We start from the raw sequence: 13,860 nt of genomic DNA, 5'->3' as shown, positions 1-13,860 counted from the left end.
TACCTGGAGATGCTGGGGTCCTTCTGCATGCAGGACAGATGTTCTGCCAGTGAGCCACCACCCTTCACCAAAGGGACTGGCTGAGGTTGACTCACTGGAGCTGCTCTCCTGGTTCCAGGGTTTAAGGGCCAGAAGTATAAAGCAGCATCCTATGTTTCTGAGGAGAGGGAGGGGAGGGAGGGAGGAAGAAAAGAGGGAGTGGGAGGGAGAGAGGAAGGAAGGAAGGAAGGAAGGAAAGGGGAGAGAAAGAAGAGTAGGAAATAAGGAAGGGAATAAAGAAGGAAAGAAAAGAAAGAGGGAGAGAAGACGGAAAGGGAGAAATAAGGAAGGAAGTAGAGGGAAAGAAAGAATAAGAATGGGGGAGAGGAAGAAAGATGGGAAGGGCAGAAGGAAGGAAGGAAGGAAGAAAAGAGGGAGCAGGAGGGAGAGAGGAAGGAAAGAGGTGAGAGAAAGAAGAGTAGGAAAGAAGGAATAAAGAAGGAAAGAAAAAGAGGGAGAGAAGACAGAGATAAAGAAGGAAGGAGAGGGAAAGAAAGAATAAGAACGAGAGAGAGGAAGAAAGAAAGGGAAGGGGGGGTCGCCGCCTTGATTCAGCGCCAGAAAAGAGCGCGAAGGGACCCAGGGGCAAAAAGCATTTCCCGTGCAGCGTGAGGCAGCAGATGTCCGTTTTAGGAGAAGTGCATAAAGCCTCAGAGTTGCACGTTCGTGAGGCTGAGCCGCTGCTGAGCTCACGTTCATGAGGCTGAGCCACGGCAGGAGGAGGAGGTGAGGCAAGAGGAGGAGGAGGAGGAGGAGGCTTGCCGGGTCAGTGCCCGGCAGCGCCGTGCGGAGAGTCCCGAGCCTCTGGGACGCAGCAGTGCTCTGTAGCACTTTGAATCCTCCTCCTCCTCCACGCGGCGCTGCTGGGTGCTTTGTCTGTGCTTCAGCAGCAGCAGCAGCAGCAGCCGTTTCCAGGCACCGAGCCGTGGCAGGAGGAGGATTCAAAGTGCTACAGAGCACTGCTGCATCGCAGAGGCTCGGGACTCTCCATGCGCCGCTGCTCCGGCCACCTTTCTACCCCCCCGCCCGGCCCCAGCTCTTTGTCGGCGCTTTGTCAGCGTGGCGCTTCAGCAGCAAGGTCCCGCTGCTGGGTCCCGCTGGCTGGGGCGCTCGGCGGGCCACATGACGAGGTCTGGCAGGCCGGATTTGGCCCCCGGGCCTTGTGTTTGACACCCGTGCTGTAGAAGAACCAATAGAGTCAATCCCAAAAGTATCACAAGAGATAAAATGTTTTTGGTGAGGAAGCAGGTCTTAAGTTTAATAAACATAAAACTATTGGTTAACAATATAAATGATGAGAGGAAAAAATAAATTACAAGACCTGTCTGCTGGGAGCTATAATCAAACAAAATCTGGAGGACACCATATTAGTGCCCCTCTATCTACAATAACCGCAACAGGGTGAGCTCCCATGGCTTGTTCCCTGCTCTAGGCCTGGGCTGGGTGGCGCGGGGTGCCAGGGCGCCTGGCCATCAGGGGCGCTGAAGGGGCGCCGAACGGGCTGGCTGGTGTCTGGGAGCAGCCGCTGCTGGTGCCCATGGCGGTGGCAGCCAGCTTCCTCTCCTCCTCTTCTTGCCCATGAAGGAGAATCAGCGAGACTTCTGCCTAGAGTGGCACCATGCGTCTGCTGCCACTCTAGACAGGAGTCTCACTGATTCTGCTTAATGGCAAGAAGAGGAGGAGAGGAAGCTCAATGGCCACGCTGGGAGCAGCTGCTGCTGGCGCCCACGGTATCCTGGTATCCTGCCATTCACTCTCCTCTTTCCCCATTGCTTTTCTCTTTCCTCCTACCCAGGCAGGTCCGTTCAGTTCCTCTGGGGCCACTTGCATGCATTCTGACACCACACCCGGGTCACCCCTAAGACGCCCCAACCCCATGCAGGCTGTGGCCGCTGAATTGGGGGGGGCATGCCAGTTGTTGGGCATCACATGTAGGGAAAGGGCTGAGACACTGACCCCTTCCTTGTGGCCTTCCCTTTGGGGCACCTGGTTGTCCATTTTGAGAAGAAGATGCTGGAGTTTCAGGGCCCTTCACCTGATGCAGTTTCAGGGCTCTTCTGATGTCAATCATGTTCAGCCAAACTCAACTTTCTCCCTCCTTGCACCTTGTCAGTCTCTTGAGTCAACATGTTTTTCTCCTGCTCTGCACCTGCTCCTAGAGACCTTTCTCCCCCTTACAATTATCTGAACCACAGAGATCTATTCTTATCCCCCATGAACACCCTTCAAATGTTGCCTTTGGGAACAATAACACAAACATCAAGATCAAGAGCAGCAGGAGGTTATTTCCTCCACCATGCCTGAAAAGTTTGATATATAAAATATATTGTGTGCCACAGAGTCCTTGCAGTCAAGATAGAAGTCAGGTGAGGGTTGCAGGAGATAAGTCCTTGTGAAACTTAATCAGAACGTAGGAAGCTGCCTTCTAGCTTAGTACTATCTACTACTGACTGGTAGCAGCTCTCCAAGTAGAGGACATCCTTAGCCCTACCTGGAACAGTTAGGAGAGGTTGAACCTACCTGGCACTTTGGGGTGCAAAAAAATGCTCTACCACTCAGCTATACCCTTTCCTCTTTGTATCTGAAGCCAGAGCTGGACACATCTTTACAAGAGTTTAGGCTTCTTCTACTTAGCTGGCGGGGACGCAGGTGGCGCTGTGGTCTAAACCACTGAGCCGTTTGGATCCCTGCAACAGGGTGAGCTTCCATTGCTCGGTCCCAGCTCCTGCCACCTAGCAGTTTGAAAGCATGTCAAAGTGCAAGTAGATAAATAGGTACCGCTCCGGCGGGAAGGTAAACGGCGTTTCCATGTGCTACTCTGGTTTCACCAGAAGCGGCTTAGTCATGCTGGCCACATGACCTGGAAAAACTATCTGCGGACAAACGTCAGCTCCCTCGGTCAGTAAATCGAGATGAGCGCCACAACCCCAGAGTCATTCGTGACTGGACTTAACCGTCAGGGGTCCCTTTACCTTTACCTTACTTAGCTGGCTATGGAGTTGAGAGGAACAGTCAATAGGGAACAGCAGGAGGGATTCAGAATAACACTGTTCTTGGTGTTCCCTCTTGTAACCTGCGGGATGCAGCAGAAGGCAAAATGCTCACTGAATGTGACCAGCAATTTCAATTATGCTGTGAATTATTACAGGCCAGGAAACCATCTTATTAGTGGAATCATATCTTCAAAATACATTGGAAATCGTTTGCCCATCACCTTCTCCTGGGCCCCCTTTAACTGGGTTGATGCGTGAGTAATGTATTGTGGTTCTGCTACAATCCAGTTCCCTTGATGCACCTGGGTGGGTCTCTTCTCGAGGTCTATGGGGTCCTGGAGGTCTATGGGTTGTGCCTGTTGCAGGTTTTCTGTAGTTAGTAGGGTTGCCAGACTCAATAGTGGACAGGACTTCTGTGCCTTTAATTGCCCTGCTCTCTGGTAACCTTAAAGAGAAACCAGCAGACCCTTTGCTTGGAAAGGCACAGAAGTCCTGTCCACTATTGAGTCTGGCAACCCTAGTAGTTAGCCAAATGAAATTCATTCTCTCATTGTGTCTGATGGAACCTTAGAGCATTTCTTGGCATGAAAACTCTCAACCAAATAAAATCCTCTAGAAGTTTATGAATTAGTGCCCCAGGACTGAGCCACTATCCTCACCTGGAGAAGAATGAGAGATTGGTTCGCTGACTCATAAAATTGAATGTTGAAAGGCAGGCTTGTCCTTTATGTTGTTGTTGCTTAGTCGTTTAGTTGTGTCCGACTCTTCGTGACCCCCCATGTACCAGAGCACGCCAGGCACTCCTGTCTTCCACTGCCTCCCGCAGTTTGGTCAAACTCATGTTTGTAGCTTCAAGAACACTGTCCAACCATCTCGTCCTCTGTCGTCTCCTTCTTGTGCCCTCCATCTAGAACCGTAGAATTTTGGAGTTGGAAGGGAAACCTGAGGATCCTCTAGTCCATCCTGAGGACTGGGAAACTTCACCCATTTCGCTAAGATTCCTGCATTGTACGGGGTGGGACTAGATGTCCCTCAGGGTCCAACCTTACAGTTTACTATCATTATTTTTAAACTACAGCATTTTTTTCATTTTAAAAGATCAGTGTAATTGAACAACACATAATAATAATAATAAACGTGATCCACCTGGAGAAGGAACTGGCAAGCCACTCCAGTATCCCTGCCAAGAAAACTCCATGGACAAAGACAATAATAATAATAATAATAATAATAATAATAATAATAATAATAATAATACACTAAATCATTATAAGAGTTAACATTTCCAATTCCATTTATACTTAACTAATGTCTAGGTGATATTATTATCCAAAAACATATATTGATTCTTCACTTACTATATTTGGCATAAATGCCTTCCAACTCTACAACTCCTTCTGATAATTTTATAATGGCCCTGTAGCGGATCCCACCTCAAGCCTCCCACTAATAAAGCCGCATTATGTCCCTGCTAACGACCCCCAATTAAATATAGCGGAACCCATTCAATGAATTTCTGCCATTGACCACAGCCTGTCTTGGGTGAGGGGAAACAGTGATTTAGAGTCTTGGGCAGAAGCTGAACAGAGAATAAAAGTCCTATTTTCCAAGAAAAAGCTGGTGTCAGGAGGAGACGGGTTCTTTCAAGCAGAAGTCAACTTATTGCTCCAACTTGGAGGCTGTCAGGGCATTAATTGCAGAAGTCCAGGTGCAGCTTTTCTTCGTTGTTCCCTTTCAGTTCGATGTTCCACTTTCCAGACATGGGGGTCCAATGTTTCCCTCACTTTCTGCCCTCCCCTCTTCCCTCTCCTTCCTGGACTGAGTTGTGACAGGTGTCACTCACCATTCAAGGCTCTGGTGGATTTAGACTTGAGGGGCCCTTTTTTCCCTCCGCTCCCCCCTCTCTCAGCCCCTCCGGAGGGAGGGATTCCCAGTCAGCCCCACAGACCCAGGGGGTCCCCTTCTTCTGGGTTGGGGTGTGTGCGTCTCCTTTCCCTCGAATCTCTCTCTGCCTCCCCACAGCTTCTCCCCTTGAACTCCCGCCTGACTCCTTCCTCTGGCCAGAGAGATTCTCCTCCCCACCTTCCCCTCCAAGGTCCCCCCTCAGACCACCCCTCTCCCCATCCCCCCTTTCTCCCTCCCTCAGAAAAGAAGCCTTTCATTTTCCCTCCAAAAGGGCTGGCTCCGCCCCCGCTGGCTTGGCAGCCAATCAGAGCGAGGCTCCAGCTCCCTGGGGGAATTTCGGAGGGACTAAATCCGCTGACTGGTCTGGCTCTGCTGTCCATCACAGGCCCAAACAAGGGGGGCATTCAGCAGGTATCAGTATCTATAGTTGAAACAAAAAATAAAATTAAAAAATTCCTTCCAGTAGCGCCTTAGAGACTGACCAACTAAGTTTGTCATTTGTATGAGCTTTCATCAGCATAAGCTTAGTTGGTCTCTAAGGTGCTGCTGGAAGGAATTTTTTTATTTTATTTTTTGTGTCGACTATGTCAGAAGGTTACCTACCTGTAACCAATATCCATAGATCATAGATCTTTAAATTACCTATCTATTTTAAACTCTTAGGGTTTAAGGTCATTTGAAACAACTGTGCTGGGTGCCAGAGCCCCCCAAGGCCTAGGTGTAGTGTAGTGGGCATAGCTGCCAAGTCTCCCGTATTCCCCGGGAAACCCCCGTTTTTCTAGCTGTTCTCAGCTGAAAAAAACGGATTTTTTTGTTTTCCCCCGGTTTATTCTGGTGCGGTGGCCATTTTGGAACTGGGCGGAGCATGCTCAGAAGCGACTTTTGATGCAGCTCTGCCCAGTTCCAAAATGGCTGCAGTGTGACTTCTGGCGCGGTGGCCATTTTGGAACTGGGCAAAGCAGCATCAAAAGTCACTTCTGAGCATGCTCCGCCCAGTTCCAAAATGGCGACAGCGCTAATTCCAGTCTGCTACTTCCGGTCCGGTCCCTTATTTCTCCCACAGAAACGTGGTAGGTATGGTAGTGGGTCTTCAGTGATTTCAGCTCAGTGCAAATAAGAAACAGGAGGCGAGGATCTGGTACAACATCTCTTTACTTCAAAGAACAGGTAAGAGCCAGAACGCAGGGAATAGGGAAAACTGGGGCTTGTATAGTAACAGAGAACTAGCAGGGGAAAGATACATTTTGGCGGGAACCAATGGCAAGGATTCCCTCCAGCAGAAACCAATCCGGCAGTGGATCCAAATCCTGCGCTCTGAACCAGCAAATGATAGACATTCCCGCTGGGACTTGTACATTCAAATAAACTCTGTAATACACTACAATAAACTCTATATTACAGTACATACTTGGCTGTGCTATTACTTTAATACACAACACCCCCCCACACACTTAGTGAGAATTGCACACGAAGTCTTTCAGGGACTGTGGCTTCCTGCGACTTCTACTAGATCGTCTCACTTCAGGTGTTGTGACACTAGGGGTTTGAGGCTGAGGGGTCTCCTCAGGAGTATCGGCTACAGCTGTCCCTCCTAAAGCCCCCCCCCCAACTCATTATCTTCTGCCAGCTCAGTATTCCCAGCAGGGAGCACACCTTCTGACTGCCCTGGTGGGTCATGAATCAGTGCAGGCATCTCCACCTGACTCGGGGACAGCAACTCTTCATTTAATGTGGGGTGTTTGGTCCCTCGTCATCACTCCTGCTGGGTATCCTGTGCCTCAGCTAATCCACATGCCTACGCCAGACCTGACCCTCTCTCTCTCTCTGTTTATATTTTTGCCATCAGGTACTCCTTCGTGTTCAGTTCGGGCTTCAGAATAATAATGTAGCACATGGGTATGAAGATACATCCCAAAAGCCCAGCACTAGAGGCCAAGATAGAGAAGACTTGCACAGCTACCATGTATTTCCCCTTGGTGCTCAGGTAGGTGGGCACAAAGGACACCCAAACACTGCAGAAGACCAGCATGCTGAAGGTGATCAGCTTGGCTTCATTGAAGGCCCCAGGCAATTTCCTTGCTAGGAAAGCCACCGTGAAGCAGATGGCAGCCAGGAAGCCCATGTAGCCAAGGGCAGAATAAAACATAGTAACAGACCCTTCGTTGCATTGCAAGATGATCTCTCCAGGTAGGGAGCTCATGTCAGAGTCCGGGAATGGGGGAGAAAGTCCTAGCCAGGTGATGCAAATGACAACTTGGACAGTGGAACAGGAAATGACAATGGAGTTGGCCAGACTCTTCCCCAGCCATTTCCTCAGCCTGTTCCCAGGTTGGGTGGCCAAGAAGGCCAACACCACAGTGATGGTTTTTGCCAACACAGAAGAGATGGCAGATGAGAAAACAATGGTGAAGACCATTTGTCGGAGAAGACAGGTGACTTTCCTTGGCTGGCCGATGAAGAGGAAAGAGGACAAAAAGCAGAGCAGGAGGGAGAAGAGGAGGATGTAGGAGAGGTCCCGGTTGTTGGCTTTGACTATGGGAGTTTCATTGTATTTCATGAAGATTCCCAAAACAAAGCCTGTGGTTGAGGAAAAGAGTATGGCAAAGGAAGCCAGGAGTTTCCCCAAAAAATCTTCATAGGACAAGAAGGTGATTGCTTTGGGGACACATTGATCTTGCTCCTTGTTTGGATGCTGATCTTCTGGACATTTGGTGCATTCGTTGGCATCTGCACAGAGAAAAAGAGACTTCAGTATGCTAACAGTCTTACCCCCAGAACAGTCTGAATGCTGTTAACATTGTGAGGAATGGTTGGCATATGAGATCAAGAAAGGACACTGTGTTCACTGGTAGAGAAGTTTCAATCCATGGTTTCTTTCCACTGATGTTGTGTCTTACCTTCCTGAGTGGAGACTGTCCCTTCTGAGCAGGGAGCACAGTCATAGCAGCACGGAGGCTTCCCTTCCTGAATCTTCTTGGCATATCCAGGGCAACAACTCTTTGTGCATCTTGCATGAGGTGTGGTCTGGAAATCAATAGAAGGAGGAGCATCAAGGCTCTAGGAAATGGATTGTTCAGTATTGGAAGGATCCCCGGAATAACACTAACACTGAAACATTAAAAGCATCTTTACTTCCAATGGCCCAAAGTGAGCTCAGGCCCCAATTAGGAGTGATTTCTTTTTAGCTTTTTGTAGAGCAGCATAGCTGTGAAATCTCTTTAGTGTTTCTGCTTCTTCCCTTTAACATTGATAAACTGCACTTTTCTATACATACTGTCAGGGGACGCCCAGCACAGGGAGCCTCCGTCCACCCTCCACACCAGCACCTCGACCAGTGAGATCAGCAGCAGCGGGTCAGGTGGGGGAAATGAGGAAGTTAGCGGGGTGGAGCAGTTAAGGCTCAGCGATGTAGGAGAGCCCCTGCACCGCCCTGATCAACAGGTGGAGGGGAACAGGCAGCCGCTTCTGATTTAAGGTGCGCGCCGAAGCGTAAGGTCAGGGGGGGCATTTTGGGGTTCCCAAGCTCTTATGCTAGATGCGTAACAGGAGGCGTCCACTCCCAGATTCCGCGAGTGACTGAGAGGTCATGTTTTTGCTATCTCTGCACTGTAAATACTATGCAAAATAGAACTCTTAAAGACAGAGCAGACTAGGATGTTGTTACTCAAGAGTAGCCGCAACAGCACCCTTACACATACAGACAATCCAGGTAGCATGGAGGAGCCTAACGGCAATGCTAGGATAAAAATAAGAACAAACATGAGAATTGAACCAGCCATCATAAAAAAATTCCTACAAAGTGCTGCACTAAAACAACTCCTGGTACAGTTACCATCACATCCGCTATGTGTTTGTGCAGTTGTGAAATAAGTCCGGACTGACTGATTTCTGCTTTGCTCCAAAGGCTAAATGGCATTGTTGAGGTTGGCATGAAGGCGGCACCCTGTTTGCTCGTGAGGCATATCTGCACTTCCAATTTTCATTTTAGGAAGCTTTCCCAACTAGATTAATAAATATTTGTTACAGCTGTTCGTTTTGCAATTCATTTTGTAAGCCTCTTATTCATTGTCAGATTTTGTAAGCCTCTTATTCATTGTCAGATTTTATACGTGCTTATTCAACAGTGAGATCCATTAAGCTCATTGTTATTTAGCGCCAAGGAAGTGTTAATGACTGCAATAAAAGCCTCATAAGTAATGTTCAACAAGCTGTTAGGATGTAGAATATACCATAGATATTAACATTTATCCTACCTTCTTACACAGTGTGGGCCATACTATTGATTCTGGGTTAATGGTGAACTTTAAATTTGAGGACTTCTGTCTCTCTATGCTCCCAATTTTCACACCAGCATGAGAATTATTAGGAAACAGCACCCAATTCACAATATCAAAGTCAATGGCCAGTGCCTCATTCTCATCCAAGTGCTGTGAATCAGTTGAAGTATTAGAAGACAGATGGACTTCTTTCAAGAATGAATGAAGCTAGAACAAAAGAGAAAGCCATGTTGGGTGGCATATATTGATTTTAAAGATATTTGGAGGTGGAAATCATTGGTTGGATATTCATTCACTTGTTATATGGGGACATGGCTGCTGTGCGCACATGAGAAGAAAATGAGCTGTCCCAGTTTTCCCAAGACACCTGTAGAGTATGTTATATTCCTATTTTGATTATTCCAGCGTTTGAAAATAAATCACAATCTTCAAAAAGCGAGAGGCCATTTCTGTAACCTACCCCCCACTCTTTAACCCATATCTAATTCTACCCTTCCTTCCCCACCCATCACACTTTATGTCAGCGCAACTTAGTAGGTTTGATAGAAAATACAAGGTGAGAGACATAGGGCAACCCAAATTAGATAAGCAAGATGGCTAGCCTAAAAGCAATTACATTAAATGTGAGGGGGTTGGGAAACCCCATCATAAGAAAATGCATCACCTCGTATGCAAACACCATGAAACCACACATTCCTTTCCTACAGGAAATACACAACCCACCCAAAGGAAGCAAATTCCTGAGTGATCCCTGCTTCAGTCAACAATGGATTGCACCAGGTTCAGGAAAGGCCCGCAGAGTAGCCATAATACTCAGTAGAGACCTGAAGTTCAAAGCCACGAGACAGTGCTAAAACACAAAAGATGCAGATTCATTTTCGCTAAAGGGACACTAGATGGCAAAGCTAAACTGTCAATTGGCTCCATATATGCCCTAAACTCAAAACAACTCGAGTTCATCCAGAAAACTCTAAACAAGTTCCTCTCCTTCTCCAAAGGGGAAGCAGTCCTTGGAGTGTGACCTCAACCTAAATATGAGAAGCATCTTCCTGAAAGACACCCACCCTACAACACCATGGGCAACCTTCCTCTGAAGGCAACCCCAAACAATTAGGGACTCTTACAAATGGCTCTTCTCGGGAGAAAAGCAATGACAAACCTAGACAGCATCTTAAAAAGCAGAGACATCACCTTGCCTACAAAGGTCCGTATAGTTAGAGCTATGGTTTTCCCAGTAGTGATGTATGGAAGTGAGAGCTGGACCATAAAGAAGGCTGATCGCCGAAGAATTGATGCTTTTGAATTATGGTGCTGGAGGAGACTCTTGAGAGTCCCATGGACTGCAAGAAGATCAAACCTATCCATTCTTAAGGAAATCAGCCCTGAGTGCTCCCTGGAAGGACAGATCGTGAAGCTGAGGCTCCAATACTTTGGCCACCTCATGAGAAGAGAAGAATCCTTGGAAAAGACCCTGATGTTGGGAAAGATGGAGGGCACTAGGAGAAGGGGACGACAGAGGACAAGATGGTTGGACAGTGTTCTCGCAGCTACGAACATGAGTTTGACCAAACTGCGGGAGGCAGTGCAAGACAGGAGTGCCTGGCGTGCTATGGTCCATGGGGTCACGAAGAGTCGGACACGACTAAACGACTAAACAACAACAACAAATGGCTAAAAAACACAGGGGTCTCTATGACATATGGGGTGAAGAAAACCTGGGATACACCGGCTACACATTCCATTCCAGGCACCACAGCACAGTCCAGACTAGATAGCATTCTGCTCACACCAGCATTGATCCCCTTGGTTGAATCAACAAACAAGTAGAAGTTAGGAGAAGAAACACAAACCACCCCATCATGGTCCTTCAGTCCCGTCCCAAACACAAATAAGCTAATTAGAGGGATTAGAGGGACTCTCACAAAAACTCTCCAAAACTACTTGAAAGAAAATGATGTAGATAGACAATATAACAACCCCCCTCCTTTGAGATGAAATGAAAGCGATCACAAGAGGAGCTTGCATAAAAGAGAAAGCATCCCTTAAAAAAACAAACCTCTTAAAAAATGAGCAAAATAGAACAAGACATCACGGCCCTCTCATCACGCTACAAAAGGAGGAACACTAGAAAGGAGCTAGAAAACGCCTTAAACTTATAGAACAAAAAAGGAGGGTACTAGACTCACTAGAAATCAACAACAACAAAAAAGATCAACATGTTATATGCAAAACAAGAATACACTGTATCACCAAAAAAGACGGCAACATAACATTCTCCCCCAAAGAAATAACTCAATAATCCATGGAATTTTACTCCAACCTATACACCTCTCACACAACCCGCCCAAGGAGGATATCCGAAGATTCCTAGCAGGACTGAGCATGACAACCTTAACTGACGAGGAACAGGAATTCATGGACAGTCCTATCACCCCGGAGGAAATGGATACGATCCTCAAAAACCTTGTGGTCAAAGCATTCTTGACATATGCCTGTCAAGCCTCTGCTTAAAGACCTCCAAAGAAGGAGACTCCACCACACTCCTTGGCAGCAAATTCCACTGCCGAACAGCTCTTACTGTCAGGAAGTTCTTCCTAATGTTTAGGTGGAATCTTCTTTCTTGTAGCTTGAATCCATTGCTCCGTGTCTGCTTCTTTGGAGCAGCAGAAGACAACCTTTCTCCCTCTTCTAGATGACATCCTTTTATATGGCTATCATATCACCCCTTAATCTTCTCTTCTCCAGGCTAAACATACCCAGCTCCCTAAGCTGTTCCTCATAAGGCATTGTTTCCAGGCCTTTGATCTAGATGCTATACTCCTCTTGATGCAGCCCAGAATTGCATTGGCTTTTTTAGCTGCTGCATCACACTGTTGACATGTACTGCTCTCAAGCCAGATATCCCCCCATCCTGTATTTGTGCCTTTCATTTCAAAAACAGCCTGTTACTGTCACGGCTAAAAATTGGACAAACGGTATCAAAAAAGTATGGGAAACAGCCTTACTAGAAAAACTAACCAATAAGCTGAAACTGACACGGGGACAAATAGAAGAAGACACCTTCACCCCAGTATGGTTCCCCTTTATCACATACATAGCCCAACAAGAGAATGACAAGAATCCGCTGACAGCATACAAATTACTCTGGCTAACATGATCAAAAAATACACACACACCCCACTCACACACAAAACCAAATCTCACTGCACAATCAACCACACCTAAGCCGTGCCCAACCTCTCTCACACCATTCCTCCTCCCCCTATTTCCCCCTCTTTTCTTCCTAAACTAACCCTGTATGTAACACTAATGTCTCACACCAAATGAAACCAATCTGTGCAAGCAGAACCTGAAAAAAGACAATGCATGTATTTTTGTAAACTAATAAATGTAAACTAATAAATTGAAGCTGAGGCTCCAATACTTTGGCCACCTCATGAGAAGAGAAGAATCCTTGGAAAAGACCCTGATGTTGGGAAAGATTGAGGGCACTAGGAGAAGGGGACGTCAGAGGACAAGATGGTTGGACAGTGTTCTCGAAGCTACGAACATGAGTTTGACCAAACTGCGGGAGGCAGTGCAAGACAGGAGTGCCTGGCGTGCTATGGTCCATGGGGTCACGAAGAGTCGGACACGACTAAACGACTAAACAACAACAATAAATTGTGTGTGTGTGTGTGTGTGTGTGTGTGTGTGTGTGTGTGTTGAGTGGCCATACCTGCCATGGTTGTAGACTTTGAAGTTTCCTCTCATCTCCTGCACCCACCATCAACCTCCGCTTTGATCTGAATGAATAGGCTGCATTCAAGGCCTGAGCCACAACTTGGACACTGTAGTAAGTGATATAACTGTCTTGGGAGTGGATTCCTTCAATCTCCTCCTGGGGCAGCAGCATCTGATTCTCCTTCTCCCAGCATCTTTCCCAACCTCTCACAGATAAGGCATGCTTTGAATCTGAACATACAAATGCTTCCAGCCAATGAGCAGAAGCTATTGGCTCATAGTGGTTCTTTTTTGCCCCTTTTAGGGACTTCGTTACAAATGACAAAAAACCATGGGCATATCGGAAGGCTTCCGTCTCATAAAACAAGATGTTGTCCTGAAGATCACCTGTGGTGATCCAGACTTTCCCCCTGGTTTGTGTCCTTTCAAAGAAAGATTGTACCTCTATGACAACAAAAAATCCATACTGAGAGTCTGCATAGTAAACAAATACATTGACTTGTCTCCATATGGCAGATGGTTCATGGGGAAACCACAAGGACGTTTCCCGTTGTACTCTTTCAGTGAAGGCAACACAAATTTCCCTTTTGCTCATCAGAGGTGTCAATGTGCTCAGGAACCTTTCTCCATTGTCATTGTCTGAAGCAAAGAGGCCGACCCATGTCCATCTGAAGTGCAGAAGGAGTTGGACCACCCCCTGGTACTGAGCTTCTTCATTTGGGACCATCAAGTTGACAAAAGGGGACTGTCTTTTATCATGAAGAACAAAGCCAGAACTGAGCTGGTGAGAGAAGAGAGACTGATGCTTTGCTTTCCAGGACAAATATTGGATGACAAATTTAATTATCAACCTCAAACTTATTTGAAATAAATAAATTTATTTGTATTTTTTGCAATGTATAAACCACTTAAAAGCTTAGCAA

At 46.9% G+C, this 13,860-nt stretch overlaps 1 protein-coding gene across 1 annotated transcript; it reads right to left on the bottom strand.

Annotated features, from left to right (window-relative positions):
* Positions 1–3,652: 3,652 nt before the first annotated feature.
* Positions 3,653–7,401, bottom strand: LOC118080151 (vomeronasal type-2 receptor 26-like; the record flags this gene model as incomplete). The annotated part of the gene is made up of 2 exons (XM_060272210.1): positions 3,653–3,691; positions 6,934–7,401. Coding segments are annotated over 2 exons (507 nt in total), but the record flags the coding sequence as incomplete, so codon positions are not given.
* Positions 7,402–13,860: the final 6,459 nt, after the last annotated feature.

This window comes from Zootoca vivipara, chromosome 2 (genome assembly GCF_963506605.1).
Source record: "Zootoca vivipara chromosome 2, rZooViv1.1, whole genome shotgun sequence".
Lineage (NCBI taxonomy): Eukaryota > Metazoa > Chordata > Lepidosauria > Squamata > Lacertidae > Zootoca > Zootoca vivipara.
The sequence above is the reverse complement of the archived record's forward strand: the minus strand, read 5'-3'. Positions and strand labels throughout refer to the sequence as shown.